Source organism: Sporothrix brasiliensis, assembly GCF_000820605.1.
Source record: "Sporothrix brasiliensis 5110 chromosome Unknown Cont20, whole genome shotgun sequence".
NCBI classification, from domain to species: Eukaryota; Fungi; Ascomycota; class Sordariomycetes; order Ophiostomatales; family Ophiostomataceae; genus Sporothrix; species Sporothrix brasiliensis.
In genome coordinates, this window is record NW_024467139.1 from 2,519,213 (window position 1) to 2,537,230 (window position 18,018).

The following is an 18,018-nucleotide window of genomic DNA, read 5'->3' on the forward strand; positions in this document are numbered from 1 at the left end:
TCTCCGGTTTCCCGTCTTCTCCGACCCTGTGGTGCAATCCCGCGACTTCGGATGCTGTCCTTTGCAAATCCTCTCGCTATTCTTGCCGGTTTTGTTGTCGTCGTTTGGACCATTAGTTTGCGATACAAAACTTGTGACATCAGCTGGCGAATGGGGTGCTCCAGCGGAAGCTGTTCAGCGCTGTATTGTGTCGTCTTATGCCGCGGGAATTGTTGCCTTAAAAGACAAGACAGGAGGTAATATTGAGGACGTTGATTGCTCCTTCTGCTTTCGATTCCCCGGCCGATCCCAGCCTCATCCCACTCTGCCTGTCATTGCTGATCGCCTCAGTGGCTCGTTTTAGGCAAGAGCGGAAGGTAAATGCAACATAACAGCATGCACGACAGAGTTGCACTGAGATCTTCCGCAAACCTTCTTTTTCCGTAATTACAATCTTCCGACGGCGTGTATGATTCGCGCTTTCCTTGGCCGTCGGAAGGGTCTCACGCAACCAGACGAAAATTCATATTCATTCTTTGGCAAGAGCGACTGTCGTTGATTTTGGAATGGATTATAAAAAACGGTTGTGGAAGGAGCAGGCGACGCCGGCTAGTACTCCTTCCACATTTGCGCATCTTGGTGCACAACCATGTGTACCTCTGTTGCAGTTGCCTTGTCTGGGTCGTGACTGTTTATTTTGCTCACGTAGGACACAGCTCGCTACCACGTGAACTTGTCTCGTCACAGCCAGCATTCATCCTTCAAAACACCTCCGGTCAGGACTGGAATCTATCTGTAAACGAAAGTGCAAGGCACTGCGGAAACAACAACGCGCCGTCTCACGGCCAATTGTGTAAGTGCAAACCAGTCTGGATGAATCGCACTCATTCGTGGGCGTCCTCTGGGTGGCGCACTCTTGGATCTGTCAACAAATCATGAAACTGAGCGATTCGTTAAGTTTGGGCATATTTCTAGAATGACTTCACTACGTTGCCAAAGGCCGTGGCTGGCCGGCTGGTGAACCGTTCAATACGCATCCATGGCTATCCCAGCGGGCATATGCCCCCGGCATCTCCTTACCGAACCTCCTTTCCAATGTTGCACCTCTGCCGTTTCGCCTCTTCTGCCCCTGCCCACTCTTGTTTGCATATTGTTCTTTCGCTGTTCGCAGGAAAAACGGTCGCAGGCTCTTGCACCCTCCCGCCGGAGTCCGTGCCCTGGTTAAGCTTTGGCACTTGAAACGCTCTGGGCATACGTTTTATACAGGGCATGGACGGCCTCTTAGCATCATGAATATACCCTCCCAGCCAACCTCTCGATCAGTAAGTACCCTGTCGTATGAAGGAAGGCTCCGCAATATCAGGCTCCCAAAAGCAAACGAATCTTTTTCGCAAGTTGTGCATCTACTGCGGCAGTTTCTCGGAGGACTATTCTTTCAAGTCGATTAATATCTATTGAAGCAGACTCTGGCTTCAAGTCTACCTTTCTCGATCATGTTAGCGCCCGAGAACGTCGACACCTTACGATTTCATCGCGCTGGTTAAACGGGCGGAGAACGCTCGGGCTCGAAGTGGCCCGTCTCATCAGTCCCATCTTAATTCAAGCGCTGGGTCGAAAACAGGGATCCGGGCTCGAGGTTCTTGGGACGATGTGCGATGTGCGATGCACACCTGCGATGCACAGCGATGCGCCGCACATCTGCGCAGAAGGCTCTCAATGCTACCTTTACCCAGTGCGCACGAGTCGTACGTCGACCTTCCATCACCTGCACATTATATGATGTGCCATTTTACAGAGACAGATACTGCAACCCGACGTGATGCGCACCTCATCTACATCCTTTACCGTCTCTGGGCTGGGAACGATAGAGGCTGGCTCGTGTCTTGCGACAGGCGGCTTTCCGTTCCCACCTTGCCGAACCAGCAGTCTTCACCACACCAGTCTGGTTACCATTGTTTTGGCTTTGACACTTGCCAGTGTCGTGAGCTCCCCCTGCCAATAAGAAAAAGGTGCCGAGACTTTACTGCCTGCTTCATCCACGTCCTGCGCCCGCTCACTGACGTGACGTTTGGTTCCCTGGCAGGTCATCCACAAGTATGCGGATAGAGTGTCCAAACCATTCGTGTATTGCAGGGGGAAGCACGGAGAGCCTCGTGTGAGGCTTTTGCCGTGCTCATACCCTGGTCAGTTACAGGCTTTAAGCCATATTATGGTGCACATGTGCCCTGCACCCTTTAATATGCAGAGACTCAAAGGTATTGCTCGCTCTGTGCGGTATTCTTTTCAATTAAAGCTCAGAAAAATGATATTTGCAGGAATTGCTCGACAAACTGCAACCAAAAGCCCATAAACGTCTCGTACTGTGTTCTTTCTGGCTTCCATCTATTTTCGTCTGCTATGAATCCTGGTTCGGCAGTCCTGTCGCTGCATATATCTCTATATAGCCTCGGCCCGGCTCATAAATCTGCTATTCTGGGCTGCGTAACTGGGAGATACGGCTCCTTTTTACACTTTTGTGTGTTCATTTCCGCTTGGATATCATTATATACAGCTCCTAATATGCCCAAACGCCAATCTATTTGAGTATACAACTTATATGAGAGTTCTGGGCACCGTCTCACTTCAGACCGGGAGTAACAGTATGATAAAATACGCGAAAAATATTTGATAGGCGAAATATCGGCCTGACGTTCTCTTGATACTTCCCTGAGTTCATCCGTGAGATCGCAGAAAATTATGTGCCATAAAGCAGCGCCATCCTTACTTACCTATACTTATATCAGAACAGAGGCTAGGCTGGGCGAGAGACACATTGCCGTTTTGGATTTCAGTTCGTTCCATGGTCCAGGAAGTTCATATTGCAAAACTATATCAAAGATGCCAAGTGCAAATTCTGACAAGGGTAAGACATGACGATTTTAAAACCAACAGCAACAAAAGCACCAAATGGTGGCTATACTTTCAAGAAGCCTGCTTTCTATGTACTCTCTTACAATGACCGTGTTGCCGGCACGTTGACAAAATATCCAATAACAAGTGCCTCTAGTATACATGACACGGTCTGCCCCGCACGATCTTATGTTTATCCCGAGGACAGAGTTCAGGGATGGTGAAGGCGGCCGGAACGTGAGAGATATATGCCTAATAAGTAGTGGGCCAAACGGCCCATTGAGATAACGGGATCGGGAGACTCTGCCGAACTGGCAACCCTCCACGTTTTCGGCCTCTTCTCTGCCCTATAGCCCTGCCCTTGCGTGCTATGTTCTCTTCTATGGCGAGATGCGGGCTGTAGAACACGGGTGGCCCTGTGTCCAGCCATGAAATGGTCTTTTCTGGAAGCACACGAAACATACCCCGGCCTGGTTGTGGTAGAAAGACAAACCTTAAAAGCTATGCGCATTTTAAAAACGCCTGAACGGCCTGTCGGATAGGCCGGTTGAGCCACTAAGAGAACTGATCAGAGCTTGGTTTCCGGCTGTTGTCTACGTCTCGTATCAGCATCATGCATTTTGTTGGTAGCCTTAGGATGGTGCAAAGATGGCAGTCCGAGTTTGTAACGAACTAAATTTTGTTTTAGACGATACCAGCGTCGACCGAAAATACCGTGGGGCCGACAATGGCATAATTGTTGGGAATATTTTGATGGTTTATTTCTTTTAGTTTTGTTTCTGCGTTTACGCTGTGATTTGAGTTTGCAACCACTCGCTCGTCCACCTCCTCCAGACCTCCCCTTCCAGAGCGCGGTCCTATACCTGATCGTACAATTATTCACACATATGCTATCATTCCTCCTCATGTAAATGAAATAAGACAACCTTGCGCCGCATTCACGAACACCTCAAAACACCGACGCGCACACGTCCCGCGATGCTAAGACAAAAAGCACGTGGGCCAACCTCTGCAGAATGCCGTCCACGTGGATCAACGCTTGGTGTGTCACAAGAGCGTAACAAGACAGACAGTCTCCATCCCTGGCTGCCAATGTCGATTTGGCCCCTGAATACGTGTGTGTGAAGCCGCTTTCGCATGCTGGAGTTGGTGCCGTCCGCGCCAACGCGTGCCCACACTATCTCTTGACCCACGCAGGCATCTTTCTCGCCTTAAGGTGGCCCGGCTTCTTACGCTCCACCGTTCTTCTATCACGCGTAATGCAGCCGGCTGGAGCGAGAGAAAGACGACATGTTAGCAAAATCCTGCAGAGAAAATACGATATTTGCGCGGTTGTAGCTTGGGCCTTCAGTGAGAGCCGTGAGCCGTCTAACGTACCTTTTCGGAGTGCTGTCTTGAGCGCGGGCTCGTGGGTCACGAGCGCCTTGGCCACAGCCAGCGTCAGCGCCTCAGCCTGGCCGGTCGTGCCACCTCCATCCACCAGCGCCCACACGTTGTACTTGTCCATCCGCTCCGTCGACCGCAGTGCCCACGTAGCGCTCTCGCGGTCGTGAACGCGCGCAAACGCGCCGCTAAGGCTCTTGCCGTTGACAAGCACCTCGCCCGTACCCTCCACTACCCACGCACGCGCAACCGACTCCTTACGGCGACCAACACCCAGGGCACGGCCGAACTTGTCGACCGTCTGCGGCTTCGGCAGATTCTCGTCAAAATTCGTCTTGACAATGAATTCGCGGAGAAACTCGGTCACAGCAGCCGGCTTCAGGTCGGGATTGATGCGGTGCAGGGTCTTCATCATGCTCAGGTATCTTTGGTACACTGAATTCTTGACTGACTCGTGAAAGATCTCCTGAAACTTGTCCTTGGACATCCATGCCACACGGTCCATCTCTTGCAAGGGGAGTTTGGGCAGTTTGCTGTACCGCCTGAACAAATCCTGCAGGGCCAGGAAGCGGTCGGTGAAGTTCTCTGCGCGCGTAAAGTAGGACGGAGATAGGGGAACGGCGCGCGCATAGCCTCTGAGCTGCTGAAAGTTGACTGCGGCTGGGCCGCCACCGATACCTTCGCTGTCGCTGCCGCTCTGTGAACTTTCGGAGAGAGCGCCGCTTGTGTACTTTTCGAGAATCGCGTCCATCTCCAGGTCGCTAGTATTGGCAAGCGAGGCAGGGACCAGCTGTCTCTCGGGCGGCTCTGGACGGTGTATTTGTTCAGAGCGATATCTGGTCTGCGCCAGTATTTGGCTGCCGGCGGGCTTGTTGGTGATGTGTGCCGGGCCAATCCGCAGCAGCGAGAATTGCTGCTCAAGCCGCATCCGTGCCCGTGGGCAGGAGGAGGCGACCCCACGGGACAGCGAGCTTGCGCTTATGCTTGCCATGGCGGTTGTGGATGGGAGAAGAATTCGAGTTGTGTCGTCGAGTTGTGTCGTCGTCGCCAGAAGGCGTTCATGCAGCTATGGTAGAAACAGACGTCCCCACGAATCGATCGAGTCCGGGCACGGAGGGGGGGATCGTGACACGGTCCCGGATTGGGGGGTTGTTGAGTGGTTGTCTGGCGCTCGACAGTACTTTGTCGCCGTGATGAGCCCGTGATCGTAGCTTTGCAGTGGTTCCAACTTTCAAAAATTCAATTGCGCTACATAGCATTTTGCCGTGGGCTGGCCACGTGATGCGCACAGCTCAAAAGCGGCGTCCGAAAGGGGATGGAAGGTGCTAGGGAAGCTCTTTGACGGCCTTGTTCCTGCCAATTTTGCCGTTCCTCTACCAACCGCACTGGCCAATGGCAGTTGGTAGGTCCCACCACCCGCTCGTTTTTCGTCATTTAACTTTGATTTTTTTTAAATGCCTAATGCTTTCGCGGTATGAGATTTTTTGAGATTTTTGGCCGGACCCCACCAATCGTCCGGGCTCCTTCCTTGGGCATTATTTTTGCGACGAAAAAACTTCCGTTCTCTGCTCCTTCCCCTCCTTCCCCTTCTCTTCTTCTCTTCTCTCCTTCGAACACCAGCATCACCACCCCTTTTATATCGAACCACACTCTTACCTCACATTCACCATGTCGTTCGGAAAACTCTACAGCTTCCTTGTGAGTCTGCTCCTGCGTTGAGTCTTTGTTGGCCAGCTGCTTTTGCTCGAGCCCCGCGCTGCGTGTTCTGCTCTTTCGCGTCGTTTCAACAGCCATTCTTCGTCTTGATATCTTTCGTCTTTCATTGCTCTTTGTCGCCTTTTTTTCTCGTGGCTTTTATTTTATCCATCTTCTGCATGCCGTCTCTGTTCGTCGGACGCTCGTCAGGCTGACCCCGTCTTGCAATGTGCAGGAGAACCCGCGCAGCACGGGCATCCTGGTTGTGGCCAAGGCCAACAACCTCGATATCGAGCTGGTCGACACCCTCCCCGCCACTGCCCCGGCCGACTACAAGAATATCAACAAGATGGGCACGATCCCTACCTTCGTTGGTGCTGATGGCTTCACCCTGTCAGAGTGCATTGCCATCTACGTCTACGGTATGTGTCTTGCGCTTGATTTCTTCCCTGCTCTGCTGTCCATTTTTCGTTTGTCCGTTGGCCTTTCCAGTTTTCGCCGTTGCTGCCTTGGGACATCTCGAGTAGTACCGGTCGACGCTTCCATGATGAATTAGACAATCATTATACAGTTATCCCTGTCTGAATCCTAGTGTTGATATTATCTACCTTCTGATTTTGCGTCCCCTCTTCAATCCCTGTTTCTTCTCCTCTCGAGTGCACACCTGTTTTTCTGGGCCGTCCGCTAACTGGTGCCTTACAGTCGCTTCCCAGAACGAGAAGACCACCCTTCTCGGCAAGACCAAGCAGGAGTACGTATCAGACGCCACGTCTCTCGTTTTGGACGTTCCATGGACGTGCCATGACGCATACTGACATTCACACCAGCTACGCCAACATCCTGAAGTGGATGTCCTTCTTCAACAGTGAGGTCCTCCCCAGATTCGGTGACTGGTACGGCCCTCTCCGGGGCCTTGCCCCCTACAACAAGAAGGCTGTTGATGATGCCTCCAAGGCTTCCCTGAAAGCGCTCAGCGTCGCTGAGGAGCACCTGCTGCACAACACCTTCCTGGTTGGCGAGCGCATTACCGTGGCCGACATCTTTGCCGCCAGCATATTTGCCCGCGGTATGCAGTTTGTCTTCGGCAAGGCGTTCCGCGAGGAGTTCCCTAACCTCACCCGTTGGTTCACCACCGTCTACAACCAGCCGATCTACTCGAGCGTTGCCCCCAAGGCCGTGTTCAACGACGAACCGGCATTTATCAACGTCCCCCCCAAGAAGGAGGCTGCCCCCAAGAAGGAGGCCCCCAAGAAGGCCGCCGCCCCCAAGGCCGCCGCTGCCGCCGAGGAGGAGGAGCCCGCAGCTGCTCCCAAGCCCAAGCACCCGATTGACCTGCTGCCGCGTGCCACCTTCCCTCTGGACGAGTGGAAGCGCCAGTACTCTAACAGCGACACTCCCGTTGCCCTGAAGTGGTTCTGGGAGAACGTCAAGTTCGACGAATACTCGATCTGGAAGGTTGAGTACAAGTACAACGACGAGCTGACCATGACCTTCATGTCCAACAACCTGATTGGCGGCTTCAACAACCGCCTGGAGGCCTCGCGCAAGTACCTCTTCGGCTGCGCCTCCGTCTACGGCCAGAACAACGACTCTGTCATTGAGGGTGCGTTTGTCATCCGTGGCGAGGACTACCTCCCCGTCTTCGATGTCGCTCCCGACTACGAGAGCTACTCCTTCACCAAGCTGGACCCCACCAAGGCCGAGGACCGCGCCTACGTCGAGGCCCAGTGGTCGTGGGACAAGCCCGTCATCGTCAACGGCAAGGAGTACCCCCACGCCGATGGCAAGGTCTTCAAATAGACGAATCGCACTGTGCCGTGTAGGGAGGTGTTGCGGATAGTTGAAGCTGTAACGGATCTTGAATGAAAGGTTGGGGCTGGGTTAGTCCGGGCACAAAATATGACGGAAAAATTATGTGTTATACAAATTGTAGCTAGGCAGGGCCAGTACGATGTTTCTTGGACGTACATCATGGTTTTCAGGAGACGAATACAAAATAAACCGTGGTGAATTGCACATGCATAAATGGTGCATGAAGCAAAAGTCTCTCCCCATTGTAGGTTGCATGCTATGGTGTTACACGCTATGCTCGATGTTGTTGATAAGCAGCTCCCCATCACCCACCCCGACGGGCTCTGTCCCTAAACGATAGAAGACTCATTCCTAGCCTGGTAACAAACTGCTCATTACAACGCAGCTAGAATCTGTCTGAAAACACCCCTTCGTGTTGTCCTCGCCGCCGGTCGGCTTTGGGTTTGTCAGGTCTCCGCCGCTTTGAGTTCCGTACAACCTTTGGTCCTTGGCTTGTGGTCTCATCCTCTTGTGCCACCTCGAATGCCATCTCCGGATCTTCCTGTGGCTGGAACGGATGTGCCCTGATGTATGCGCTGACATCCGACTGGAAGGCAAGCTCGTTAATGTAGTCGTGCACTTGCGGCAGGACGAAGTCGTATTTGTCTTGCTTGTCGGCAAACTCGGGGATCTCAATGAGATTGAACGGCTCCGAGCGCGCCTTGGTGGCCGTGTCGTCGATGAGCACCGTGTTGGCCTGTGACCAGCGACCGCCCGTCTCGTAGTGCGGGTGCGTGCGCGCCACGTCTGGGTCCTCCCACATCAGCGACAGCCGCTTGTAGCACTGCGTCCGTCCGCAGTAGTCGTCACGCGTCAGGCCAAAGCGCGAGCGGTCCCACATAGCGACGAGCTTGGCCTTGTTTTCAGGGTGGATAATGGCATTGACCATGTGGCGGACGTTCTGGGGCCGCGCCGACGACCAAAAGGCAAACCAAAAGCTCTTGATCATGTAGTCGATAAACAACGGCGCATACGGCCGCGGCACCGCCGTTCTCGGATTGCCGTAGCTGTCGGGGCGGTGAAGCAGGGTACCGTTGAGATCACTGATGATGAGCAGCGGCTGTGGGCTCTCGAGCCGCTTCGACTCGCGCTCGGTCTGCTGGAGGTACTCGGGAGTTGGATCTGGCACGCCGCCAGACTCTTCGGATGGTTCCTGAATATCGGGCCGGGGCGGCCGCGGTGTCTCTATATTGTCCATTCGTTGCGGGAACACTTGGGATCGACCAAACTTGGAGGACTTGCTTTTATATAACACTTTCTGAGCCGAGAAGGTTCGTTCGGTGAGCGACGGGAGTAAAGGACTAATACTTTTCAAAGGCAAGGTGTGTGTTGTCCTTCTTGACCTTGAGAAGCCATATATTGCGTTTTGAAGAGTCCTAGACGCCGCAAACCTACCCATGACAGCCTCTGGAGAAGTGAAAATCTATGTGCAGGCCGCTAAGGAGAGTCTAGAGAGTGTGGATATGGTACAGTATGATGTAACCTGAAGTGTAATGAAGTGTCCTGAGGTGTCCCGAGCCGTCCGGGGCGTCCTGTTGTGGTTGGATGATGACAGGAGAGCTTGGTTTATTTGACTGTCGTGTGAATTGGTTAAAAATTAAATGAATTCGAAATTTAATGCAAATTAATTGTTAACCAAGAATGGTGCGTGATCTGTGAGTATGCCACGGCCAGTTGAAGTACCAAGATGAAAATATTGTTGATGCGTCTCGAAATTTTAGTGGAAACATTTTAGGGGCTGCCAGAGCCTTGTTCCCGGCGATCGTGATTGGCTGGTGGACCAGAAGGCTGCGTGAAAACTGCTCCATGAAGAAGTTTAAAAATCAGTGATGGCTGCGCTAGCAGCATTGTTCCTTCCTTTTTCACATCACCGCGTTCACTCATAGTCGATATCAAATTTCATTCCCAATCGCCAAATAGAAATCAAATTTCCGGACGCTCCTTCCGTGTGAGAGAATAGCTCTCTAGGAAAGGAAAGAGCTAACACTGGGCACACAACACTATCTCTTCGCTCAAGACCTCAAAGCCCTGTTGAATGCACATTCAGCCACGTTCAATACTACATTCCATACCACACGCTCAAACATGGATTCGAGAAAACGAAAGAGCAACCGCCCTCCTCCTGAACGGAATGTACGGGCAAAACCTTCCAAATTTGTCGACAACGATGACAGCGACGAGTACGACAACGACCTGAGCAAAGCAGGCCGGCGAGTCAAGATTGAGGAGGCTTCGGAGAGCGAGAGCGACGAGAGTGATGATCCTGTTCGGGGCGGACTAGAGGACGACATAGACGACGATGAAGAGGGAGAAAGTGAAGACGAAGAAGGTGAAGACATTGGCCGAGAGGCAACTCCCGAGGATGAGGCGCCATCGCCAGCAGAGAACCTCACGTTCGGCCAGATCTTGAAGAAGAACCAAAAGAAGAAGAAGGACAAGAAGATCGACAAGGTCGGCGGCAAGGTTGGATCCAAAGCAACCGACACGGGCGAGGCAGCCAGTTCGTGGAAAGACGACCGTTCAGGCAAGCCAACCAAGCCTGTCAAGCCGGCCCGAGCCCACAAGCACGCACCGACGGAAATGTCGAGCCGTTTCGCTGTGAAGCGCGGGCGCGACTGGACCAGCGGAGACGCCACGATTGCGGGTGTCTCGGTCAAGCCAGTCGAGGCGCGCTCGCGCGACCCGCGCTTCTTCTTGGCGTCCATGGCGACACCGCCGACGCGCGCCGACGAACTGCGCGCGCAGCGCAACTATGCGTTTCTGGACGAGTACCGCGACAGCGAGATGGCGGAGATGCGCGAGGCGATTGCGCAAAACGAGCGGATTGCCAAGGCAGAACGCAAGAAGCGCGGCGGCAACGCGGTGAACCGGGCCAAGGCAGAGGCGGCCGAGAAAGAGGCGGCATCGCTGCGGCGAATGCTGACGTCGATGGAGGCGCGCAAGCACGACCGCGAGGCCAAGGAGAAGGCGCAGGCGGTGCTGGACGAGCACAAGAAGCGGGAGCGGGGGCTGGTGAAAGAGGGCAAGACGCCCTACTTCCTCAAGAAGTCGGAGCAGAAGAAGCGGCTGCTCGTGGACAAGTTTGCGGGAATGACGGAGCAGCAGGTCGACAAGGCCATCGAGCGGCGGCGCAAGAAGGCGCAGACGCGGGAGCGGCGCGAGATGCCGTCCATGCGCCGTGGCTAACGCGGTGCAGACGAAGACTGCAAATGATTCAACATGGCTGGCGTTCTGTTCATGTTTTTCTTACTTTATTCTATAGCATGTAGATGGCGTGTAATAATACATTATGATGCATGAGCAGCGTGTATGGTAGTACAGATAAATAACGAAAACCATCTATATATGTATACAAAACTCAGAGTTTATGCAAGGCCCATCTTCTTCAGGCTGTCCTCAAACATGCCACGACAGGCCACGCGACTGCCCAGGCGTGCACACAGTAGGAAGGCACCGCTGAGCTTACGGTGCAGGCTGTACGTTTCCTCGGGCGGCGGCGTCAGGCGCTCGCGCACCATGACGGGGATGAATGAGCGCACGCGATCCGTGATCGTCTGGTCCTGGAAGTCGTAGATCTCGGGCGCGTCTGCGCGGAAGGGCTCCGCCAGCGTCATGACCGACTGCGTATGGGCGTCCAGCATGGCGCGGCTCTCGTGGCCCGTCAGGTAGCCCAGGTCGCGCGACAGCGCCTGCACGCCCTCGAGGTCGGACTGCGAGGCTGCCTGAAGCAGACGGACGTACTGATCAACAAACTCGGCCGGGTACTCGCGCGAGGCGCCAAAGTCGAGCAGCTCCAGCTTGTTGGTGCCGGCGTTGTACAGGAAATTGGTCCAGTTGGGGTCCGTCTGCATAAAGTGGAACTGCGTGATCTCGAGCAGGCACAGGCGCAGAATCTGCGTGCCGATCCAGTCGCGCTGCTCCTGGGAGAGGTCGTGCGCGACCTTGGTGACGCCCACACCGTCCATAAAGGACATGGTCAGCACCTGCTTTCCCGACGCCTCGCTAAACACGTCGGGCACCACGAAAGCGCCGTCGACGCCCGTTTCGCGTGCGCCGTCCAGCAGACGACGGAAGCGCTGTGCGCACTCGGCCTCGCGCAGGTAGTCGCACTCCCACGCCAGCTCGGTGCGCGCATTGGCAATCGTCTTGTCCAGGTACAGGCCCTTGGGCAGCATGCGCGTGGCCGTCAGCAGGATGCCCAGGTTGTCGAGGTCCGAGTTGATGGAGTCGGCGACGCCCGGGAATTGGATCTTGACGGCGACGGCGGCGCCGTTGGAGCGCAGCGTCGCGCGGTGCACCTGGCCAATGGACGCCGCTGCCAGCGGCTTCTCCTCGAACTCGCCAAACAGATCGCGCCAGTCCGCACCGAGGTCGGACGCCAGCACGCGGTCGCGCTGCCATGCAGGCATGTAGTCGGCGCTGTCCTGGACGCGCTGCAGGACCTCCTGCAGCGGCGCGGGCAGCATCTTGGCGTCCTGGAAGCTCATCATCTGGCCGAGTTTGAGGGCCGCGCCGCGCATACGAGAGAGCCGCGACACGAGTCGCTCGAGGTTACCAGGGCTCAGCATGACCGACCCGCTGTCGCCGCTGCCGCCTCCAAAGCCGCGGCTAATCGACTCCGTCAGAGCGCCGCCGAGCATACCGGCCGCGAGGCCGCCATAGTTCCATATCCGGCTCAGGCGGGTGGCCGGCACCTTGGACTCCTTCAGCTCAAAGGCCCGCTTTGGTGGCTCTGCTACCCGCGTCGTAGGCAGGGGTATTGAGGCGAGAGGAGTAGCTCTAGCTGTGCTCGGAGACGGCGTCTCTAGTATCTCGGCCTTCAAAGTCTCGGTTTCCGGTAGGGCTTGTTGTGTCTCTTCCGCTCCTGTGCCAGGCGACTCTTCCGCTTGTGGAGCCGCCTCCGGAGTTGTTTCAGGAGTAGCATCGACTGTGGGCTCAGTTTTGGGAATATCCTCAACATCCAAAGTCTTATCGACGACGGAAGGGTTCTCGTGCTCCTCTCTTTTGCTAAAAACGCCCTGTTCTATACTCTCTGCAACTGCTGCCGAGACAGAGTTTGCTTTTGCTGCAACATGAACATCCTGCACAGCCTGACTGCGGACAGCTGGTGGCGGTCGTGGAGTCTGTTTTAGCCGGGGATCCAGAGGGTGCAGTTTCGATGGACCTCCGCTCGGACCCGCAGCCTCGGCGGCCTTCCTCCGGACCTCATTTAAGGCACCTGGCGGCCTCGACGTGCGCAGCTGGGCACGGTGGATGAAGGTCGGTAGGACGGGCTCTTCCGGGGAACCAGCGGTCTCTGGCTCCTGGATATCTGGATTCCGTGTTTCCTGTGCAGCTTGACGTACGGGAGCAGCCGCAGGGACTGGTGGCTTCTCGGTCACCGGCTCCGTTGGTGACGCTGACGCAGACGAAGGCGATGCTGGGGCCGCCGCGTCGGCTTCTGCTGGGGTGGCGCCACCCTCGGCCGGTATATCTTCTGGCTTCGGCGCCTCCTGTGACTCTGGCGATGATCTCTTGAGATCCCGGGGGTTCTGCACAAGGGATGCACCAATCTGGCGCGAGCGCAATGCCGCGTGCTTCGAGGCGACGTTTCGCGAGGCGCTGACGACGGCCGCGAAGTCGGCGGCGAGGTCGAGGAAGCGCATTGCGAGTTAGGAAGAGGATGGCTGCGACACCAAAGAAATCAAAAGAAAAAGAGCGGCAGCTACCGCATCGGCAACGGCATGGTGTGAGTCGAGCGGACTGTTATGTTGGGTGTTGTCGCAGCCGGATAGTCCCGCAGAACGCAAGCTCTCTAGAGCTCCCGAAATTTTTGTAGTAGACATCTATATAAAAGTGGGCCCTCTTCGACAAGCTAAAGCCACCACTGGGGTACGTGGATTTGAACAATGCCAAATGTAACAGTGATGTCAAAATAGGTCTTCACATGTTCGCTTTCATAAATCGTGGTCAGTCTAGTATCGAAAATTTCTGTTATTTTTGCTAGTTCCCTGGGTATCATATGTTTCTATGTGAGATGCTTATAAAATGCAAAACAAAAGCGCCGCTGTAAACCATGTTCCATTTCCTCATGCCCATTGCCCAATCCCCTCGTTACTGGAGCACGGACCGGATCTCCCGTAATCTTGCCCGTCGGCTGCCCTTGGCATTGTTCTGCTTCCCGCCCTTGCTCCGATTGAACGCCGATATCGCATCTTTTGTCTTGCTGCCGCCACCGCCGGCCATGTTGCTCCAAAGACGCTGTCCAGCAGGCGTCAGTCCGCCCGACAAGCGCGGGCTATGCGGCAGCGGCGTATGCGGAGTTTGGCTGGCGCGGCCCGTCATGCCAACACGCGCCGACGTCCGCCTCGAGTGCGCAATGCGCTCGACCATGCGGTGGTGCAAACCCTCGCGCTTGCTCTTGTCTTGAAGCTGGAACGGGTTGGGCGTGCCGTCGACCTTGCCAAAATCGATGACTGGCGATGCGCCGAGCTCGGCCTCGGGTTCTTCATCGTCGACAAAGGCGTACCCGTTGACGCGGGGCGTCTCGCCGCCCATGGTCGAACCGGCAAGTGAGCCTGCTGTCGAGTCAGCGTCCATGCGCCACGGCTTGCCTGCAATGGCGTCGCGCACGGCCGACAGTGTCGGTGATGGTGGGATGGCGGCGCTGGAGACCGAGCTGCTTCGCCGTCCCTTTTGTTGATTTTGTTGATTTTGTGGTGTTTCCTGTCTCCGCTGCTCAGAGAGCAGCGACGTGCCTCGCAGACGCGTGTTGGCGTACACGATCGACTTGGGCGCCGCAAGCGAGTCAGCTTGCGCCTTTTGGGCTACGGTCTCGACAGACCCGTCAACGCTGTCCGGCAGGAACATGAGTGCGTTCTTTGCTTTGGTGTTCCACGTATCGGGCGCCGCTGGACGGTCGTCTTGGTCCTTGATGGCCAAGCGGTCCTTCTTGTAACCGTTGTCGACGAGGCTGACGCCCGACTCGATCAGCCGGTCCTCCACCTCCTTCTGCTTCAGCTGCATCTTGGACGGTAGCTTGTTGCCGTTGTAGACCCATGCATGCTTCTCAGCCCGCGTCTGATTCTGTTTGTCGAGCAGCTTGTAGAAGCTTTCGTTGTCCTCGCTCGTGTATTTGGCCTGGTACGTGCCAAGGCTGACGTTTGTGTCGGGGCTCGATCCCACCTTGGTGGCTACCGGGGCATCCGCTGTGGCCGCTGTGCTGATGGAAACGACCGACGCAGGTGTGTCGCCCGCAAAACTCTGCGGTGTTTCGCCCGGGCGGCCGTCTAGAGTGCCGCGAAGAGACGGCGTGTGCAGCCTTGAACGGTGGCAGCGGCCGGGCGTCATGGCCTCTTTGAGCCGCTTGCCAGCGCTGGAGATCCATGCTGGATCTTTCGATTCAAGCGCATTCAGGTATTCGTTTTGCGTTTCCGATTCAATCAGGCCGGGGAAGAAATCGCGTGCAATGATCTTCGACAATCCGTCCGTGTACGAGTCTTCGTCGAGGACGGTTTTGGGGCGTTGGATGCGCTTTGCTGGTGGCGGAGGTGGCATCAACTCTGTATCCGTCCGCTTGCGCACGAGCGACGAGCTCGTAGATGCACATGGTTCGGCCATGGTTGTGTTGTTGTGTTGGCGATGGTCCGTTCACCGGATGCGGTGGTGTTTTGTGTTGGGGAAGAGCAGCCTAGATTTGGCAATCACACGAGCCACTCGTCTGGGTTCGTTACCTTTTTGATGCATAACGCGGGACAAAATTATAATATGCATATACCCGTGATTTTCCTCATAGAAGGTCTAGGCGGTCGCGGCAAAGGCCTGGCCAGAAAGAACGTTCGGCGGCCTTCGGCGCCTGCTCCTGCCTGTAACGGGATCATCGCCTCCCCACACGACAGCGGCCGCCTCGTGTACTACATTTTTGCTGGCCGCTCAGAACAAGCATTTTTCTTAATTTTTTTGCCGCTCGCTCCACGCTCTGCATTCACGCCCACGAACTGTCTTGAGCGACCTTTTCGCAGCCTTCGGCGTGCGGCGTGTCGAATTGCGCAACGTCCATCAGCAAGCGGCTCTTCCCCCCGCTGTCTCACCATCGGCTCGCCCAACTATCACCAAATCCCGATCACGATCCCCTCTTAATTCCTCGACACGCCGGCTGCCTGTCATGACGACGGACAAGGAGAAGGCCCTAGCGGCCAAGAATGATGGCAACAAGGCCTTCCTGAAGCACGACTGGCCGACGGCAATCGACCACTACACTCAGGCGATCGAGCTCGACCACGGCGAACCGACCTACTTTGCGAACCGCGCCCAGGTGCGTCTCCGAAAAGGGCTCGCGTGACCCTCACATCCGCGTATATATGCACTTATATATGCCATGACTTGCTGCTGACAGTCGTGCAGGCATATCTGAAGACAGAAGCATACGGTTATGCCATTGCAGACGCCACCAAGGCTATTGAGCTGGACCCAAATTTTGTCAAGGTACTGCTTCCTTCTGTTGAAACAGATGCTCATATTTTGTATTGCAAGCTGACAATCATTTTTTTTGCGTTCGCCAGGCTTACTATCGCCGTGCTCTGGCCTCTGCAGCCATTCTCAAACCAAAAGATGCGCTGCAGGACTTCCGGATGTGCGTCAAGCTCAACCCGGGAAATGTCGACGCCAAAGCCAAGCTGTCCGACTGCCAAAAGGTGGTGCGGCAACTACAGTTCTTTGAGGCAATCGAGGTCGGCGACGAGCCGTCGGCAGCCGAGGGTCTCGATGTCGAGTCTATGGTCGTCAAGGACGACTACGACGGCGTGCGCCTGGGCGACGAGATGACGCAAGAGTTCATCGACGACATGACCGAGCGGTTCAAGGAGGGCAAGAAGATCCACTTGAAATACGTCTACCAGATCCTGCTGGCCGTCACCAAGATTGTGCACGACGAGCCGACCATGAAAGAGGTCATGGTGCCCGATGACACAACCCTGACCGTATGCGGTGACACGCACGGCCAGTACTTTGACCTGATGGAGCTTTTCCGCCTCAACGGCAAGCCCTCGGAGAAGCTCTGGTACCTGTTCAACGGCGATTTTGTCGACCGCGGCTCCTGGTCCACGGAGATTGCGCTGCTTCTGTACGCCAACAAGTGGCTGCGGCCCGAGGCCTTCTTCCTCAACCGCGGCAACCACGAGACCGACGACATGAACCGGGCCTACGGTTTCGAGGGCGAGTGTAAAGCCAAGTATAACGAGCGCGTATTCCGCCTGTTCTCGGAGAGTTTCTCGGCGCTGCCGCTGGCCACACTGATTGGCGAAAAGTACTTTGTGCTGCACGGCGGCCTCTTCTCGGACGACAATGTCACCCTCGACGACATCCGCAAGTTGGACCGGCACAAACAGCGCCAGCCAGGTCAGGCCGGTCTGATGATGGAGATGCTGTGGACGGACCCTCAGCCCGAGCCCGGCCGGGGTCCCAGCAAGCGCGGTGTCGGCATGCAGTTCGGTCCTGATGTGACAGCGCGCTTCTGCGAGAAGAACGGCCTCGAGGCCATTATCCGCAGTCACGAGGTCCGCATGGACGGCTACGAAGAGGAGCACAACGGAAAGTGCATTACTGGTAAGCCACGCTCGCGTCACATTAACAATGTGTTATTCGTGCTGGGGTATCTCTTCTAACAACATACAGTCTTCTCCGCACCAAAGTACTGTGATATGACTGAGAACCGCGGCGCGTACATCAACATCGGCTCGGACTACAAGCTCAACTTCCACCAGTTCAACGCCGTGCCACACCCGAATATTCGTCCCATGGTACGACCCAACTGTCCCTCCCTCTGATTCTGTGTATTTTGTTTTGTCCAAAACTAACTCGTCCCAGGCGTACGCAAACAACTCGATGATGTCTTCGCTGCTGTAAGCATATTGGGTGTCAAAAGTAAAGAAGACAGAAATAATAAAACCAACATAATTGGAGATATACCAAAGCAGACGCGGCATGAAAGAAAAAAGAGGATAAAGGCAGGACACGGTGTCGAAAATGGGGAACGCGGCCTACCTTTTGAACAATACAAACACGACAACCAGACTTGCACATATTGGAAATGCATCCATTTCGGCGAGGGCGTTTTGCGACTTTGGGCCGGTCATTTCTTTGGGGCGCTATCACGGATGCTCGGACGGGGTTGGCATTTTTGGGCGTGGCGTGCATTTAAATACTGCTAGCATTTTGTCGTTTATTTGACGAATGGATTTGTGG

At 55.3% G+C, this 18,018-nt stretch overlaps 7 protein-coding genes across 7 annotated transcripts; 3 read left to right on the forward strand and 4 right to left on the reverse strand.

Annotated features, from left to right (window-relative positions):
- Nucleotides 1-4,045: 4,045 nt before the first annotated feature.
- Nucleotides 4,046-5,242, reverse strand: SPBR_07410 (37S ribosomal protein S9; the record flags this gene model as incomplete). The annotated part of the gene is made up of 2 exons (XM_040765664.1): nucleotides 4,046-4,137; nucleotides 4,246-5,242. 2 exons carry the CDS (start codon nucleotides 5,240-5,242, stop codon nucleotides 4,046-4,048), a joined length of 1,089 nt encoding a protein of 362 aa, XP_040616668.1.
- Nucleotides 5,243-5,919: 677 nt separating this feature from the next.
- SPBR_06959 (elongation factor 1-gamma) lies at nucleotides 5,920-7,746 on the forward strand (the record flags this gene model as incomplete). The annotated part of the gene is made up of 4 exons (XM_040765215.1): nucleotides 5,920-5,949; nucleotides 6,182-6,368; nucleotides 6,649-6,697; nucleotides 6,774-7,746. The coding sequence occupies 4 exons, from the start codon at nucleotides 5,920-5,922 to the stop codon at nucleotides 7,744-7,746; spliced, it is 1,239 nt and encodes a 412-aa protein (XP_040616669.1).
- Nucleotides 7,747-8,143: 397 nt separating this feature from the next.
- On the reverse strand, nucleotides 8,144-8,995 carry SPBR_07725 (uncharacterized protein; the record flags this gene model as incomplete). The annotated part of the gene is made up of 1 exon (XM_040765979.1): nucleotides 8,144-8,995. One exon carries the CDS (start codon nucleotides 8,993-8,995, stop codon nucleotides 8,144-8,146), a length of 852 nt encoding a protein of 283 aa, XP_040616670.1.
- Nucleotides 8,996-9,882: 887 nt separating this feature from the next.
- Nucleotides 9,883-10,983, forward strand: SPBR_07501 (rRNA biogenesis protein RRP36; the record flags this gene model as incomplete). The annotated part of the gene is made up of 1 exon (XM_040765755.1): nucleotides 9,883-10,983. One exon carries the CDS (start codon nucleotides 9,883-9,885, stop codon nucleotides 10,981-10,983), a length of 1,101 nt encoding a protein of 366 aa, XP_040616671.1.
- Nucleotides 10,984-11,162: 179 nt separating this feature from the next.
- SPBR_08966 (aarF domain-containing kinase) lies at nucleotides 11,163-13,442 on the reverse strand (the record flags this gene model as incomplete). Its single annotated transcript, XM_040767092.1, has 1 exon — nucleotides 11,163-13,442. One exon carries the CDS (start codon nucleotides 13,440-13,442, stop codon nucleotides 11,163-11,165), a length of 2,280 nt encoding a protein of 759 aa, XP_040616672.1.
- A 448-nt stretch (nucleotides 13,443-13,890) lies between these two features.
- On the reverse strand, nucleotides 13,891-15,396 carry SPBR_07170 (protein DGCR14; the record flags this gene model as incomplete). The annotated part of the gene is made up of 1 exon (XM_040765424.1): nucleotides 13,891-15,396. The coding sequence occupies one exon, from the start codon at nucleotides 15,394-15,396 to the stop codon at nucleotides 13,891-13,893; it is 1,506 nt and encodes a 501-aa protein (XP_040616673.1).
- Nucleotides 15,397-15,940: 544 nt separating this feature from the next.
- On the forward strand, nucleotides 15,941-17,679 carry SPBR_07007 (protein phosphatase 5; the record flags this gene model as incomplete). Its single annotated transcript, XM_040765262.1, has 5 exons — nucleotides 15,941-16,090; nucleotides 16,180-16,260; nucleotides 16,338-17,379; nucleotides 17,449-17,573; nucleotides 17,641-17,679. The coding sequence occupies 5 exons, from the start codon at nucleotides 15,941-15,943 to the stop codon at nucleotides 17,677-17,679; spliced, it is 1,437 nt and encodes a 478-aa protein (XP_040616674.1).
- Between the last annotated feature and the right edge of the window lie 339 nt (nucleotides 17,680-18,018).